Source organism: Bubalus bubalis, chromosome 14 (assembly GCF_019923935.1).
Source record: "Bubalus bubalis isolate 160015118507 breed Murrah chromosome 14, NDDB_SH_1, whole genome shotgun sequence".
Lineage (NCBI taxonomy): Eukaryota > Metazoa > Chordata > Mammalia > Artiodactyla > Bovidae > Bubalus > Bubalus bubalis.
In genome coordinates, this window is record NC_059170.1 from 72,446,618 (window position 1) to 72,460,794 (window position 14,177).

At 49.3% G+C, this 14,177-nt stretch overlaps 1 protein-coding gene across 7 annotated transcripts in view; it reads right to left on the minus strand.

Moving 5' to 3' along the window:
* Positions 1-1,582: 1,582 nt before the first annotated feature.
* FBH1 (F-box DNA helicase 1) overlaps positions 1,583-14,177 on the minus strand; it is a 33,761-nt gene continuing 21,166 nt past the window's right edge. The window contains exons 14-21 of one of the 7 annotated variants that reach the window (XM_025264525.2): positions 10,142-10,241; positions 9,932-10,053; positions 9,436-9,511; positions 8,649-8,846; positions 8,052-8,279; positions 5,801-5,907; positions 2,498-2,614; positions 1,583-2,039 (exon numbers count right to left, since the gene is read on the minus strand). In XM_025264525.2, coding sequence (XP_025120310.1) covers positions 1,869-2,039; positions 2,498-2,614; positions 5,801-5,907; positions 8,052-8,279; positions 8,649-8,846; positions 9,436-9,511; positions 9,932-10,053; positions 10,142-10,241 — 1,119 coding nt within the window. In that variant the 3' untranslated portion in view covers positions 1,583-1,868. Of the gene's footprint in view, positions 2,040-2,497; positions 2,630-5,800; positions 5,908-6,078; positions 6,221-8,051; positions 8,280-8,648; positions 8,847-9,435; positions 9,512-9,931; positions 10,054-10,141; positions 10,242-14,177 lie in introns of those variants that run through there. The other 6 variants (XM_025264524.2, XM_006044084.3, XM_044928267.1 and 3 more) reach the window with 6 other exon arrangements.

Consider the following 14,177-nt stretch of genomic DNA (forward strand, 5'->3'; position numbering starts at 1 on the left):
AATTAACTTTATAAGTATATTTAACAAAACTATAAATTCTATATAGGAATTTCTATCTTAATAAACTGATTACTGATTTCCTTAAGAAACTAAAATAAATAACATTTCTATTTTTACTGTGTATTTAAAAATTATTTTTCTATTTGAAACACACCAACTATTTGCTTTTACTGACATTTTAGAAATTCTTATATGACACTTAAAAAACAAAGTACCAGTATCAATTCCTGGATCCTATTATTTTTTAAATAAGTACCAAAATCCTAACACTGGTGTTTACTGTGGCACCATGACCACAAACACGCTTGTCCTTCACGTTGCTCCTTCTTTCCAGAAGCTTCTCCCCTTCTTTAGTGGGCAGCTAGCCATTCACTCCGACATTAAACGCAGCTCCAGCACCACCCATTCTGGTGGTCCCCCACCCTCCACTCTGATGGGCGCCTCTTGGGCCCCATGGCAGCAGTGCGGCTCCAGCTCTGGACGCCCTCCTCTAAAGCCCCCACACAGCATCACAGCCCTGACTGCCCTCTCCCAGTCAGGACTGCATGTGATTCCAGACACCCATGGTCGGGCCTGCCCAACAGGTGCTCAGTGGAGGCCTAGGATATACTCCTCCAACAATCGCAAGCACCCTCCTCTCCAGTGAGCAAAACCAGACTTCCAGAAAACGTGTTCGTGGGGCCCTCTCTAGCCATCCCCTCCCCAAACCCTTCTACTGAAAGACTCTGAACACTGTGCCCTGCAAATCCAAACCACTCCCTCCCACTCGCTGCTTTGCCGAGTGATCCAGGAGCACCAAGTGAGGTTGGGCCAGGAGCACGGCAGGGGGGTGAGGAAGTCCGCCCCAGCTGTGCTCAGGGCCCACCGCGTGAATGCTCCTCCCTGTGCAGATGTTAACGCAGCCCTCACCCTCTCCACACAGCCACCCCGTCCGCCAGCACCCTTGCTTTCCTCACTGGCCTGCTCGCTCGCCAAGCTCCACTAGAGGCCCGATGTGGGAGAGACGAGGGGAGCCACACAAGGCGGGAAGCCCGCTTCCCACTCAGCGGCCTGGGCTCAGACACCAAAGCCTCCCCGGCAGTGCCCCACCTGCTGTCTGCCTCCCTGATGTGCTGCATGGCGAAAACGTGCAAACACCGGATCCACGTGTGGCTAAGCCACACCTCTGTGAGAACAGCTGTGTTACTGACACCCCCCCAGTACCCAACCAGGAACCAGCTGCCTGTGTCCCCGTGTGGTGGCTGGCCGGCCTCGCCCCGCTCTCGGGCTCTGGCCTTCTGCTCTGCCTGCAGGGACGTGAGATGTCTAGCTACAGTCGCTGTACACTTGTTATGTGTCATGTGCCTCCCTGTTCAGGCTGTGAGCCCCAAGATGAAAGGGAGCACCCTGGGTCTCACATGTGCATGCCTCCCCAGAGCATGAAAAATCTCCTTTCTGATGTGTCAGTTGTCCCTGGACATAAAGCCTCCTACTCTGTTCAGTGTGTGATATGAACAGTCACAGAGCTTTGACAACAGTAAGTGGAGAAACGGAGAAAGTCCAGAAACAGCGGGGGTGAAGGCAGGGGCCTCACACAGTGGAATGCCAGTGCTACAATGCCTGTTTAATTGAGACCTTGTAATAAAAGTTTAAATACATAAATTTTTTTTTTTTTTTTTTATCAAGAGACCATCCCCCGCGTTCCTGGCCCACTGACGTGGAGGAGGGGCAGCAGGGTCTGGCTACCTCCAGGGGTGAAGACAAAGCAGGTCCAACTCTGGCCGCCGTCATCATCCTTGGAAAATGCTCTGTGAGCGACTCTGGCCTCAGGGAGGGAGCCCCCCACGCCACTGTCTGCAGGGGCAGGAGCCCCCCGGGCATCCCAGCGCTCAGAAGACAAGGAAGAGCAGGGCCTCGTGCCGGGGCAGCACGACGTTCTCCACCGTGCGGACCATGGCGCGCACCTGCTCAGGGGAGGCAGTCAGGAAGGTCAGCGGCCCGATGCGCTGCTCCACACACGAGTGGCACAGGTACCCACCCTTGTTCTCCTTCCTGTTGCTCTGCAGGGCGGGGTAAGGAAAGGAGGGGAGGGGGACAGTTGGAGGACAAACGTTTTCCACCAACAAGTATGACCCCCCTCCATCAGACTCTGATGCTTTCAGACCTGCCATGTGGCCCTGAGGTCACACCTCCCCCAGCAAAGCATCCAGGGTGGACTCTGCTTTATCATGTTCCCAGGACGTATTAAGGCACGAGATGAAAAAGCCAGGAAAAAGCTATCTGGGCGTCTGCACCAGCCTGCCTCCCAGACTGCCACCTGGCCTGGCCCCAAGGGGTCCAGTGTCTGTGACACTGAGGTCCACAGGGCACCTCCAGACCTCCTCATGGAAGGATCAGACAAGCTTCCCCTTCACCTCCCTCACCCATGGCCCGGACAGGCTCACGGCTGCCTGGCAATAAAGCTCGGATGACTGAGCTAAACGCTGGGAAGGGCAGCGGCAGCGGCCGAGACACGTACGTAGGTGATGGGCAGCTTGCGCATGGTGAGCGCGGCGTCCACAGGGATGGCGTTGCTGCACTGGCCCACGCAGCAGCGCACCACGCCTGTCTTCAGCACGTTACTCGTCAGCTCCGCCTGCAAGAAGTATTCCTGAGAAGGAGAGAACAAGGGTGTTGCTGCAGTGCCTCTGCAATTTTCTACCTGGACGTCCAACACTCTAGGACATCATATGAGTCCCAAGATAAGAAAAGCACGGACCACAGCGGCTTCCCTTGTTTCTCTGCCTTTTCCCTGCACGTAACACCAATTCCAAAAGAACACGCACAGTGGGACCCAGTCCAGCTGCATTCTTACTAAAATGACTGGTTTAAAAAAAAGGTTTAATGGACAAACATGTGACACTATCGGGTATAATATTTTAGGACTACTTCTGGATTTTATCTGAGGCTGACCTGCCTCTGCGACATTAAACATGATCTGCATGTTCTCTTCACAGCCCAGTGAGCTTCAAACACCTGCACATGCCCATTTCCCCGAGCCCCTGGCTGTTCCTTTGAGTGAGCTCTGAGCCTCTGCTGCTCTACCTGCAAAAGGCACAGACCCAGCACCCAGGTCAGCTGGCTGTTGGATAAGATGCACAATAGTGTGTGCCAGGCGCGCATCGTCTGCACACAGTGGACACTGCGTCAAATGCCAGCGCCCCCCCAGATGGGAGACGCCTGAGAACAGGCACCAGGGTCTGGTCTGCCACCGCGGCAGAGGAGGGCAACCAGGGCTGGCACACCAGAAAGACCTCCAACGCTTGCCGACAAAACAAGGATGATTTCATGGGTTTTTCTGAATTACAACTAGCTATTTATCCATTTTTTTTTTTTTCCCCCAAAATCCAGGTCTACAGTTCTGATTTATGTGGTTTTTCTGTCTTTCAGGGTCTGCCTACCTGCTACAGGAAAGAACAGAAAATATACAAATGCTCATGTTCCTGCCAGTGTGTACAAACAACTAACTGCTGACCAGGGTGGACTTCACCACGTCTGAAACAGGATGTTCCCAGATGGAGTCATAAGCCACAACAGAGAAAAAGCAGAAGTCCTCCCCTCATGCAAGGCCCTTCAGACTAAGAATCACCTGGTCACACAAACGGGCCGTGCTAGCCCCTGGACCAACAGATGTCTCCTAACCAGCCTGGTGAGAAGGAAGCACTTCTCCAGAGTCTGTGTTCTTTTCTCCTTGGAGAAAGCTCATTTCCCCCATAAAATGTGTGCAGGAGCAACTGACATGCTTCCAGTTAGCTTTAAAAAGTCTGCTAGACTCTAACACAAAACTTGTGGGACTCCAAGACATACAATTCCCGTGATGAATATGGCAATACCTAGAAAAGTGATACATTCATTATCCTTTACCCAGAAATTTTTACTGTAGAATTGTATCCCCAAGATGCATTAACTAAAACAGAAAATGACTTGTGCCTAAGATCATGCATGGTGGCAAAAGTATTAAGTGCAAAAGACTGGAAAAAAGCCAATATCCATGGGTGAGGAACTACATAAATCATGTCAGATGGATGCAGTGAATACTACTCAGCTATAAAAAGGAGGAGAAAAAGCTTTAGAAACTGATAAAAAGTGAGGTATAGAATATTATAGAATACTACCTTTCATGGAAAAGGAAAATAGAAAAATACATCTATACATATTTGTCAATATCTGTGAAAAAAAATATCAAAAACTAATTTTTAAAAGCTAGCTATCAATGATGGAAGGAGAGAAAGTCTACAAGGGATAGGGAGGGAACAAGACTTCTCAAAGGACACCTGTTACAAAGTTCTGATTTCAGAAACATAAGCTTTATGCATTCAAAAAAGATAATGAAGAAGGACAGCAATCCTTGTAGGTGCTGCAGATAAACAAATAAGTCTACCTGTGCTTAAACTGGTGATCAAGTCACACAGAGGGGAAAAGACTCATTTCAAGCATGGTACTTCAAAACACTGTACTCTGACTACACATCTTCAGTGGAATATTAACAGACAGAGCTGTTAGGAAATCTTCAGTTCCACCCAGTATTCTGTCAACAGTAATATTGGTACTACTTGAAAAACTTGACACCCAGAATAATATAAATAAGCAATTAATAAATACGGTTCTGAACCAAGATTTTCAGTGTAAGAGAAAAGATTCAAATGTAAAAGAAAGTAAACTGTGTAATGTGTAAAGACGTAAAAATCCTTAAAGGACTGGGCTGGAGAACCACAAGTGACGAAGGTTGTTAAGTGCAGTTGACCACCCGCTCCCGACGGTGCAGACAGAGGGCAGCCCACCTCTGCCCGTTGCGCCTGCGTGTCTATTTTATATATCTGTGCTGCATTCAACAAGAAGCTTAAATTAAAGACTGGGGTTGAAATGATCAGTGTCAAAAATATGGATCTCCTAGCTCTGTCTGCTAAAGAGGTGAACAGTCTGAGCATCACCAAGAGGGAGAGAATCTGAAACCGCTACCTCCTGACGGGATACGGCACAGCACGAAGCCTGCTGCCCCCGCACCGTGGAGGGTTCCTGCCAGAACAGTTAGACCCCAGCCCAGTCACGCCCCTCAGGTGACTTGCCCTGATGGCGACCCAGGGCAGGCGACTGCAGGACAAACAGAGAAGAGGGGATGCTCCGGGGAACAACTGACGCAGTTTCCACAAACAGTCAGAAGTGTCAGGGATGAGGGAGGGGTCCTGGGCTGCTCTAAATAAAGAAGTTTAAGAGACCTAATAACCAAATGTCTGTCTGGGTCCTGATCTGAACAAATCAACTGTACAAAGACATTTTCGAGATAATCATAAAAGTATGATTATGGATCGGGTGGTAGAGGCCATGTGGAATCACCATAAATTTTATGAGACAATAACGGGGGCTGCGGATGTGAAAGAAAAGTCCCTGGTGTTTCAGAGACATGGACTCCAAACATAACGCAGATGTAGGACTGCAATATATCACTGTCTCAACATTAAAATGTCTCAGATTTCCTCATATAACCCATGTTGTGAAATGGTATCACTACTCTACAAGCCATCTGTTATCAACTGCCAATGTGATAATTTGCTTCTGTTACAGATCTAACCAGTACCATAACGCAGGTTCTACAAGAAAACCACGCTGCAGGTTCTAAGAATACACAAGGTCAAAGTTCATGCAGAAACTCACACAACAGGTAGAGATTATTTGTACATAAAATTTACTCTCCTACTTCACTCTCTGGGGTACTGGTTTAGAGACTAAGAAAAGCCAGGCTTATCTATAAACCAGGAGTCAGCAAACAACTGTCTGTACTTACCCCAGCCAAAGTCAAAATGTTCTCCAGAGATCTGGTCATGATGAGCTGCTTTTTGGCACGAGTTACTGCTACATACAGTAAATTCCACTCATCCTCAGAAAACGACTCTAAAGAAAGAAAAGGGAAAAAAATATATCAACACACAAGCCTGCTTACAAAAATTTGTGTCCTCATCTAAACGTTTACTACTCCCCACCCACCCCGCAAAAATCCCTAAAGATCTGCTGGCTTCACAAATGAAGCTTTCCTACAAACACCAAATCCAGAAACAAACAAACCTTACAAGACAAGGGACACAGGACCTTGAGTTCTTGTTTGTGCTGCCTCTGGCGAGTCCTGGGGGCTTGTTCACTGGTCACCCAGAACCTGGTGCGTGGTCAGCAGTGACGTGCCTGGAGCATCGTCATGGCAACCAGGAGGCTGGCAGAAATCAGGCTGATGGAGGTTAAGTCCCTGGACAGACAGACCTCAGCCACAGCCACACAAGGGTCCCGGGGCTCCTGAGTCTTCTGTCTCGGGGGCTATGCTCTTCCCTCCAAACGCCCTCCCTCTCCCTCAGCCAGTCTGGATGGGCTCGTGCAGTTTCTGTCCTGTCAGTGCCTGCACACAGGAGCCCTCCACAAGGCATGGGGTCCGTCTGAGAACACACAAGGAGCTGTGCCATCCACCCTAGAAGGGTGGGCACAGGATGAGGCCAAACACCACAACACTGAACTTTGGAGCAGAGAAGAGTTTAATGCAGGGCCCTGCAAGGAGTTGGATGGCTTGTGCCCTAAACAGCCCAAGCTGCCCGAGAGCTCTCAGCAAAGCCCTTTTCTAGTGAAGGGGAGGGAGGGACGAGTGAGTTGTTGCAAACGTCTTGGTGGCAGAGCCTGTGTTCCTGAGATCAGGTCACGGTCAGGGAACGATGCTCCTGTAAACCTCCACCAAGTGAATATTATGCTCTGTTCTGACAAGAAAGGACACAGTCCCCAGGCACAACCGTCACCCAATGAGTGCGGGTCCTGGCTGAGGGGAGGCAGATCTCAGCTGGTGGCTCCCTCAGAGCCAGGCCTCCAGACCCCGTGCGGCTGTCATCACTGAGGGAGCTGGGCACCCAGGCCCTAACGGCCCTCAGGCTCTACAGGCTGCCAGTACGGCGGAGGCAGGCCCCACAGACGGTGACACATGTAGACAGCTGCTGCAGTGAGGTCTCAGAGGCGGGGATCAGGGACCGGGTCACCACCTCAAGGCATGGGCCCAGCCAGGGTGCAGTTCTGGTGAAGGCTCTGGAGCCCTGCAGGACAAGGACCCCAGCCTGTTCCCTGGGTCCCTGGCTCACGTGCTGGCCCAGGGCTGGGTGAGCTGAAGGGCCCCAGGGAGGAAGCCAGGCTCCGCCTCTTACCTCACTCTCCTGATGACTACCACTCCGCTGATAGCTGGCTGAATGGACCACTAAAAGTCGATCCCTGACAGCCGGCTGCCTGTGGGAGGGGCCCCTGCGGCACCAACCAATGAGAGAGCAGGACTGCTAACAGTCCGGCTGTAATCCTAACACACAGCGACAGTCTCGTGCTAAGGGCTGCATGTGGCCACACTCTATTACATTATTCAATAAACTTCACTTCCTCAAGACAGAGCAGCTGGTATCTCTCTGTGGCCACTGTGTCTCCCTGCTCCACAGCAACATATGTTCAACACTATGTCTTCCTCTTGTTTTAGGAATATATTTGTCAGAGATAAGGAATTTTTAGTATTGCTATTTGGGGCTTGCCCATGCAGGCTATGACCCAAATTTTGACTCCATGACTAAGAGAGAGATTTTGTCTGTTTATAGGAAGACTTCAAATGGTTTCATTCTAAGACTTAAACCCCAAACCAACAGCACTGATGCTCAGAGTTTAACAGGTAGCCTCAAGTATAAACTGATACAAAAGAAGACAAATGATAGTGTACACTGACGCCTTTTAAGATTCTCAGGCCTCTTTAATAAAAAAAAAAAAAATTACAGGAAGAAAACCCTGGTGGGTAGGTAAAATATGATTTAGAGCTTCTGTCTGATGGCGAAATACCAAGACGTGATAAGCGCACCTGCCCTTGGAGAAGCCTGACGGAAGTAGGCCCTGGAAGCTCAGTTTTTCTAAAAACCACAGTCTAAGAATAATAAATTTAGGACCAGGAGGACCTTTCTGTTCTAGGAGGATCCTTCCAAGAGGCCACACCATCCCGGAAAAAGCAAGGCAGCCCCACAATGAGGACTCCGTCTGCTCACCGACTCTGAAGTGGGGCAGCTGCGCAAGGTTGTGCCTGGCACAGGGCACTTTCACAAAATCATCCAGGACATGCACGGTGTCAAACTCCAGGCCCTTGGCCTTGTGCACGGTGCCCAAGATGTACTCTGCAGCAGAAACACAGCCGACCGTCAGCCAGGGCAGGCAGGGGGAGACAGCAGAGGGGAGAAAAGTGTATGCTGCCCTGGTTTTCTCGCCTGGGTGCAGCTCTGCAGAAAAGGGAACCTCAGTTTGGAAAAAAAAGGGAGGCAGGGAGACAGTAAACAGGTGAGGGGGATGAGAAGCCCACTGCAGGGGCTGAGTGCACGGCAGAGTCCTGTCCAGAGCTCACGGCTGCCACCTGCCACCCACTGCCTGCACACGAGGGGACAGAGGCCCAGGGGAGGGCAGGGGCTTGCCCAGGCTCACGCGGTGGCAGAGCTGGGGCTCAAGAGCCCCTTCTTCCTGCTGGAAGTAGAGCAGAAAGAGAGGGGGGCGGGAGGAAGGCAGCCCAGCTCCTCTCGTTGGTGTGGTCGCCCCGGACAGTGAAGTCCACGCTGGCAAGAGGCCCAGAGGCCGCCCCCGCCCCACGTCCTCACCTGCGAAGTCCAAGTCCTCTATGTGGCACCGCTCTATCCTCGCCACCAGCTCTGGAATGCGGATGTTGTACTTCTCCACGACTGCGATCTTGGCTTCCAGCTCCTTGTCCTCGGCCGCAGTCACGTACCGCTTGAAGCCGCTAAAGCCCTCTTTGTGTGCCCACCTCCTGATGAACTTGTCCTTAATGACGAGGTTTCCTAGAGGGAACATGCGTGTGGGTCAGGGGGACACAGCTGCACCCATGCTCGGTGGTGGCAGTTCCACATTCCTAATGGACCATGAGACAAATGAATGGACTCAGAGCTGGAGACCTGAGTCCAGGCCCGACAGCACCCATGACCTGCCCTGGGCACCGGGGTGAGTCAGCACAGTGACCTGTGCATCAAGTTCGGGGTCAAGAGCTCTGCCCTTGAGATCCCTGCTCGTCGGGGATTTGAAACAATGCGGTAATTAAAAAGCAAGTGTGCTATGGAAGTGTTAGAAACAATTGCACAGGGCCCAGGTAGAAGTCACCACATGTGAGGTCCTCAGGCAGATGGAAGAGAAAGCGGGTGAGGATGACGGCTGCGGGGCCAGTGTGTGAGAGAGAGATCTAGACTTCCGAGACCAGGGCCTGCAAAGAGCTATCACCGCCTCTGAGAACAGGTGGCCTCAGGCACTTCACCGCTGCCAGAAGCAGCATATCGGCTCCTCCAGGGCAGACAACAAGCGACTCAACATGCCCGTCCACCTCCCGCCCAACACCAGGGTGCCTGTGGCTGCCCCACACGGCCAGGCAGTACTCACGTTTCTTCCGTTCTTCCTCTGGCTGGAGAAGTGTCCAAATATCAATGATTCTGTCCAATCCAAATGATTTAATCCCCTGAAAAAGTTTGCTGGTGAAACTTTGGGCTTCTTTTCGTTTTTTGTTTTCATTACTGTTGTTAACAAGACAATGTAAAGAGGATGTACAGGTGGGATTTTGAAATGAGCTGGCTTTTTGGAATAGACTCTCAAACTGCAGCCAGAGCATAAATGTGGCACGCTTTTGTGTGTGCACACAGGCGAGAAGGGCATGCAGTTTTTTCTAGAGAGCAGGGGAAAAGGTCCGCGGTCCTTGCTGGGCCTTACTTTACAGGACTCGCTGGAGCAGAACAGCTGGAGGGAGTGTCTCCCAGCCCAGACGCAGGACAGTCACCTCAACTCCTGTGTGCAAGATGAGTCTAAGCGAGGGGCACTTTCATCGGCTCTGTGTGTGGGTGAGGTTTCCAAGTTAGAGCAGAGGACAGACATGCACTCCTACCCCAATCAGGTGAATCCGGGCAGGCACCTCTCCCTCTGTGACCCGGACGGCCTCGTCAAACACATTGGCGTTGGTGCGGGACAGAAGAGCCACCTGCCCCTTTGAGTCACCCCGGATGCCGCCTTGAGGGAGAGAGCACAAACTCTGGGGTCGATCCAGGCAACGAGGGAAGCTAATCTGTGTAACAAATACGAAGAACTGCAGCCTTACTCTGATGGTTGCCTCCAACCAATGTCTTCCTTCTCACTCGCTTGCAGACATCCAAGATGGTAGCTCCCACGTAGGCTATCTCTACACCGAACCGGAAACTCTGGGAGAAGAACAGAACAGATGGCGTTAGCACCCACCAAAGAATGAGAACACGCTGCTGTCACCACCGAGGCCTGGCCTCTGCAAACCGTGCTGCACATCCCTGGCTCATCCAACCTTGAGAGGGTCCTTGGAAATTCCCTACTGCACAGCCACTCACATGGAACAGGAGCCTTAGTGGCAGACATCACTATTCTAAGTTTTCAAAACAGAATTTTCTATCTTGAAACCTGAGACTGACCTATCTGTCTTTATCTCTTGCCCCTGAATCCAAACTGACAATCTTTCCACCACATTTTTTACACTCTCTTATTGCTGCTCCCAGCATAGCTCAGAAACCCCCGCCTCATGTCTCACCTGCTTGGCCTCCAACCCTTCTCCCCTGCCCCTTCTCTCTGCCAGATGAATCCTCTGCCACACACTTCCATAAAGCCCTGTGCCTCGTCGCAAACAGGAAGAATAACCCATGAAGAAAAAGGTGGGGTGTGGACTTTCAGGACCCTCTCAGCTCCTTTGTTCCCTGAGACCAGCAGCAGACTTTCCTTTTAAGCAAATCCCTCATTCTTTCCAAACACCATCTGAAGAAGCATAAATTACATAAATTACACTCAGAAGACCAAGGGGGGAGGGTGCAACTCCCTGCCCCCTGAGGTTCCTTCAACACCAATGTAAAGCCACTGCCCCACTGAGGAAGGCACCGCTTCTGCAAAGCTTGGCCACAGATGAGATGAAAGTGGACATTACAACACACAGCATTACCCACAGCTATTCCTTACTGTACTGAGCACAATGTTGATCGGGAAAAAATAAATAAATAAAACCACTGCTCTACTTAACAAGCCGTGAGAAAGATCACCAAGTCCTGAGCATTTCCTGCCCCCTCCCCGTCCCCGCCCACTGCATGTGGCAAAGTAATTTCCTACCCTCAAAGCAGCACCCAACGCACTAATTCCTTGACCTCTGCAGCTGGAAAGTCAGTGCTTTTGCCCAAACTCATGGTGTTTACTGCCTTTTCCCACCCATTTATAATTTGAGGTAAAGAAGTACTATATATTTGGGTGACCAGCAAGAACACAGTTGAAGGAGAGGGAGATTTTCAACAAGTAGTACTTTGCTGCTACAGAACTATTCTAAGCGGTGCTGTTCAGAGTTGATCAGTCGTGTCCGACTCTTTGCAACCCCATGGAATGCATACACCAGGCTTCCCTGTCCTTCACCATCTCCCGGAGTTTGCTCAAACTCATGTCCATTGAGTTGGTGATGCCTTCTAACCATCTCATCCTCTGTTGTCTCCTTCTCCTCCCGTCTTCAATCTTTCCCAGCATCAGGGTCTTTTCCAGTGAGTCAGCTCTTCCCACCAGGTAGCCAAAGTATTGGAGTTTCAGCTTCAGCATCAGTTCTTCCAATGAATATTCAGGACTGATTTCCTTTAGGATGGACTGGTTTGATCTCCTTGCAGTTCAAGGGACTCTCAAGAGTCTTCTCCAACACCATGGTTCAAAAGCATCAATTCTTGGGTGTTCACCTTTCTTTATAGTCAAACTCTCACATCCATAAATGACTACTGGAAAAACCATAGCTTTGACTAGATAGACCTTTGGCAGCGAAGTAATGTTTCTGCTTTTTAACATGCTGTCTAGGTTGGTCACAGCTTTCTTCCAAGGAGCAAGTGTCTTTTAATTTCATGGTTGCAGTCACCATTTGCAGTGATCCTGGAGCCCAAGAAAATAAAGTCTGTCATTGTTTCCCCATCTAGTTGCCATGAAGTGATGGGATTGGATGCCACGATCTTTGTTTTTTGAATGTTGAGTTTTAAGCCAGCTTTTTCACTCTCCTCTTTCATTTTCATCAAAGGACTCTTTAGTTCTTCGCTTTCTGTCATAATGGTGTCATCTGCATGTCTGAGGTTATTGATATTTCTCCCAGCAATCTTAGCTTGTGTTTCATCCAGCTCAGCATTTTTCATAATGTACTCAGCATGTAAGTTAAATAAGCAGGGTGACAATACACAGCCTTGATGTACTCCTTTCCTGATTTGCAACCAGTCTGTTGTTCCATGTCTGGTTCTAACTGTTGCTTCTTGACTTGCATACAGGTTTCATAGGAGGCGGGTAAGGTGGTCTGATATTCCCACTGCTTTACGAATTTTCCACACAAATTTATTGTGATTCACACAGTCAAAGGCTTTAGCATAGTCAATGACGTAGAAGCAGATGTTTTTCTGTAATTCTCTTGCTTTTTCTATGATCCAACAATCATAGGATGTTGGCAATTTGATCTCTGGTTCCTCTACCTTTTCTAAATCCAGCTTAAACATCCGGAAGTTCTCAGTTCACATACTGTTGAAGCCTAACTTGCAGGATTTTGAACATTCCTTTGCTAGCATGTGAGATGAGTGCAATTGTGCAGTAGTTTAAACATTCTTTGGCATTGGCTTTCTTTGGGATTGGAATGAAAACTGATTTTTTCCAGTCCTGTGGCCACTGATGAATTTTCCAAATTTGCTGGCATACTGAGTGCAGCACTTTCACAGCATTATCTTTTAGGATTTGAAATAGCTCAGCTGGAATTCCATCACCTCTACTAGCTTTGTTTGTAGTGATGTTTCCTAAGGCCCACTTGACTTCGCGCTCCAGGATGTCTGGCTCTAGGTGAGTGATCACATCACCATGGTTACCTGGGTCATTAAGATCTTTCTTGTATAGTTCTGTATATTCTTGCTCTTCTTAATCTCTTCTGCTTCTGTTAGGTCCATACCATTTCTGTCCTTTATCGAGCCCATCTTTGCATGAAATGTTCCCTTGGCCTCTCTAATTTTCTTGAAAAGATCTCTAGTCTTTCCCATTCCACTGTTTTCCTCTATTTCTTTACATTGTTCACTTAGGCTTTCTGTCCCTCCTTGTTATTCTTCAGAACTCTGCATTCAGATGGATATATCGTTCCTTTTTTCCTTTGCCTTTTGCTTCTCTTCTCTCAGCTATGTGTAAGGCCTCCTCAGACAACCATTTTGCCTTTTTGCATTTCTTTTTCTTAGGGATGGTTTTGATCACCGCCTCCTGTACAATGCAATGAACCTCCATCCATAGTTCTATCAGATTCAATCCCTTGAAACTATTTGTCACTTCCACTGCATAATTGTAAAGGATTTTATTTAGGTCATACCTGAATGCTGCTGCTAAGTCACTTCAGTTGTGTCTCTGTGCAACCCCATAGACAGCAGCCCACCAGGCTCTGCCATCCCTGGGACATTCCAGGCAAGAACACTGTAGTGGGTTGCCATTTCCTTCTCCAATGCATGAAAGTGAAAAGTGATAGTGAAGTCGCTTAGTCATGTCTAACTCATAGCGACCCCATGGACTGCAGCCCACCAGGCTCCTCCATCCATGGGACTGTCCAGGCAAGAGTACTCGAGTGGGTTGCCATTGCCTTCTCCACATACCTGAATGGCTTAGTGGTTTTCCCTACTTTGTTTAAGTCTGAATTTTGCAATAGGAGTTCATGATCTGAGCCACAGTCGGCTCCCGGTCTTATTTTTGCTGAGAGCTTCTCCATCTATATAGAGCTTCTCTTCTATATAGAGCATCTATAGAGCTTCTCCATCTTTGCCTGCAAAGAACACAACCTGATTTTGGTACTGACCATCTAGTCACGTCCATGTGTAGAGTTGTCTCTTGCGCTGTTGGTAGAGGGTGTTTGCTAGGGTGCATTCTCTTGGCAAAACTCTGTTTGCCTTTGACCTGCTTCATTTTGTACTCAAGGCAAACTTTCCGTTTACTCCACGTATCTTTTGATTTCCTACCTTTGCATTACAGTCCCCAATGATGAGGCTTCCCTGAAAGCTCAGTTGGTAAAGAATCTGCCTGCAATGCAGGTGAACCGGTTTGATTCCTGAGTCGGGAAGATCCGCTGGAGAAGAGATAGCCCTTGCTGGTATTCC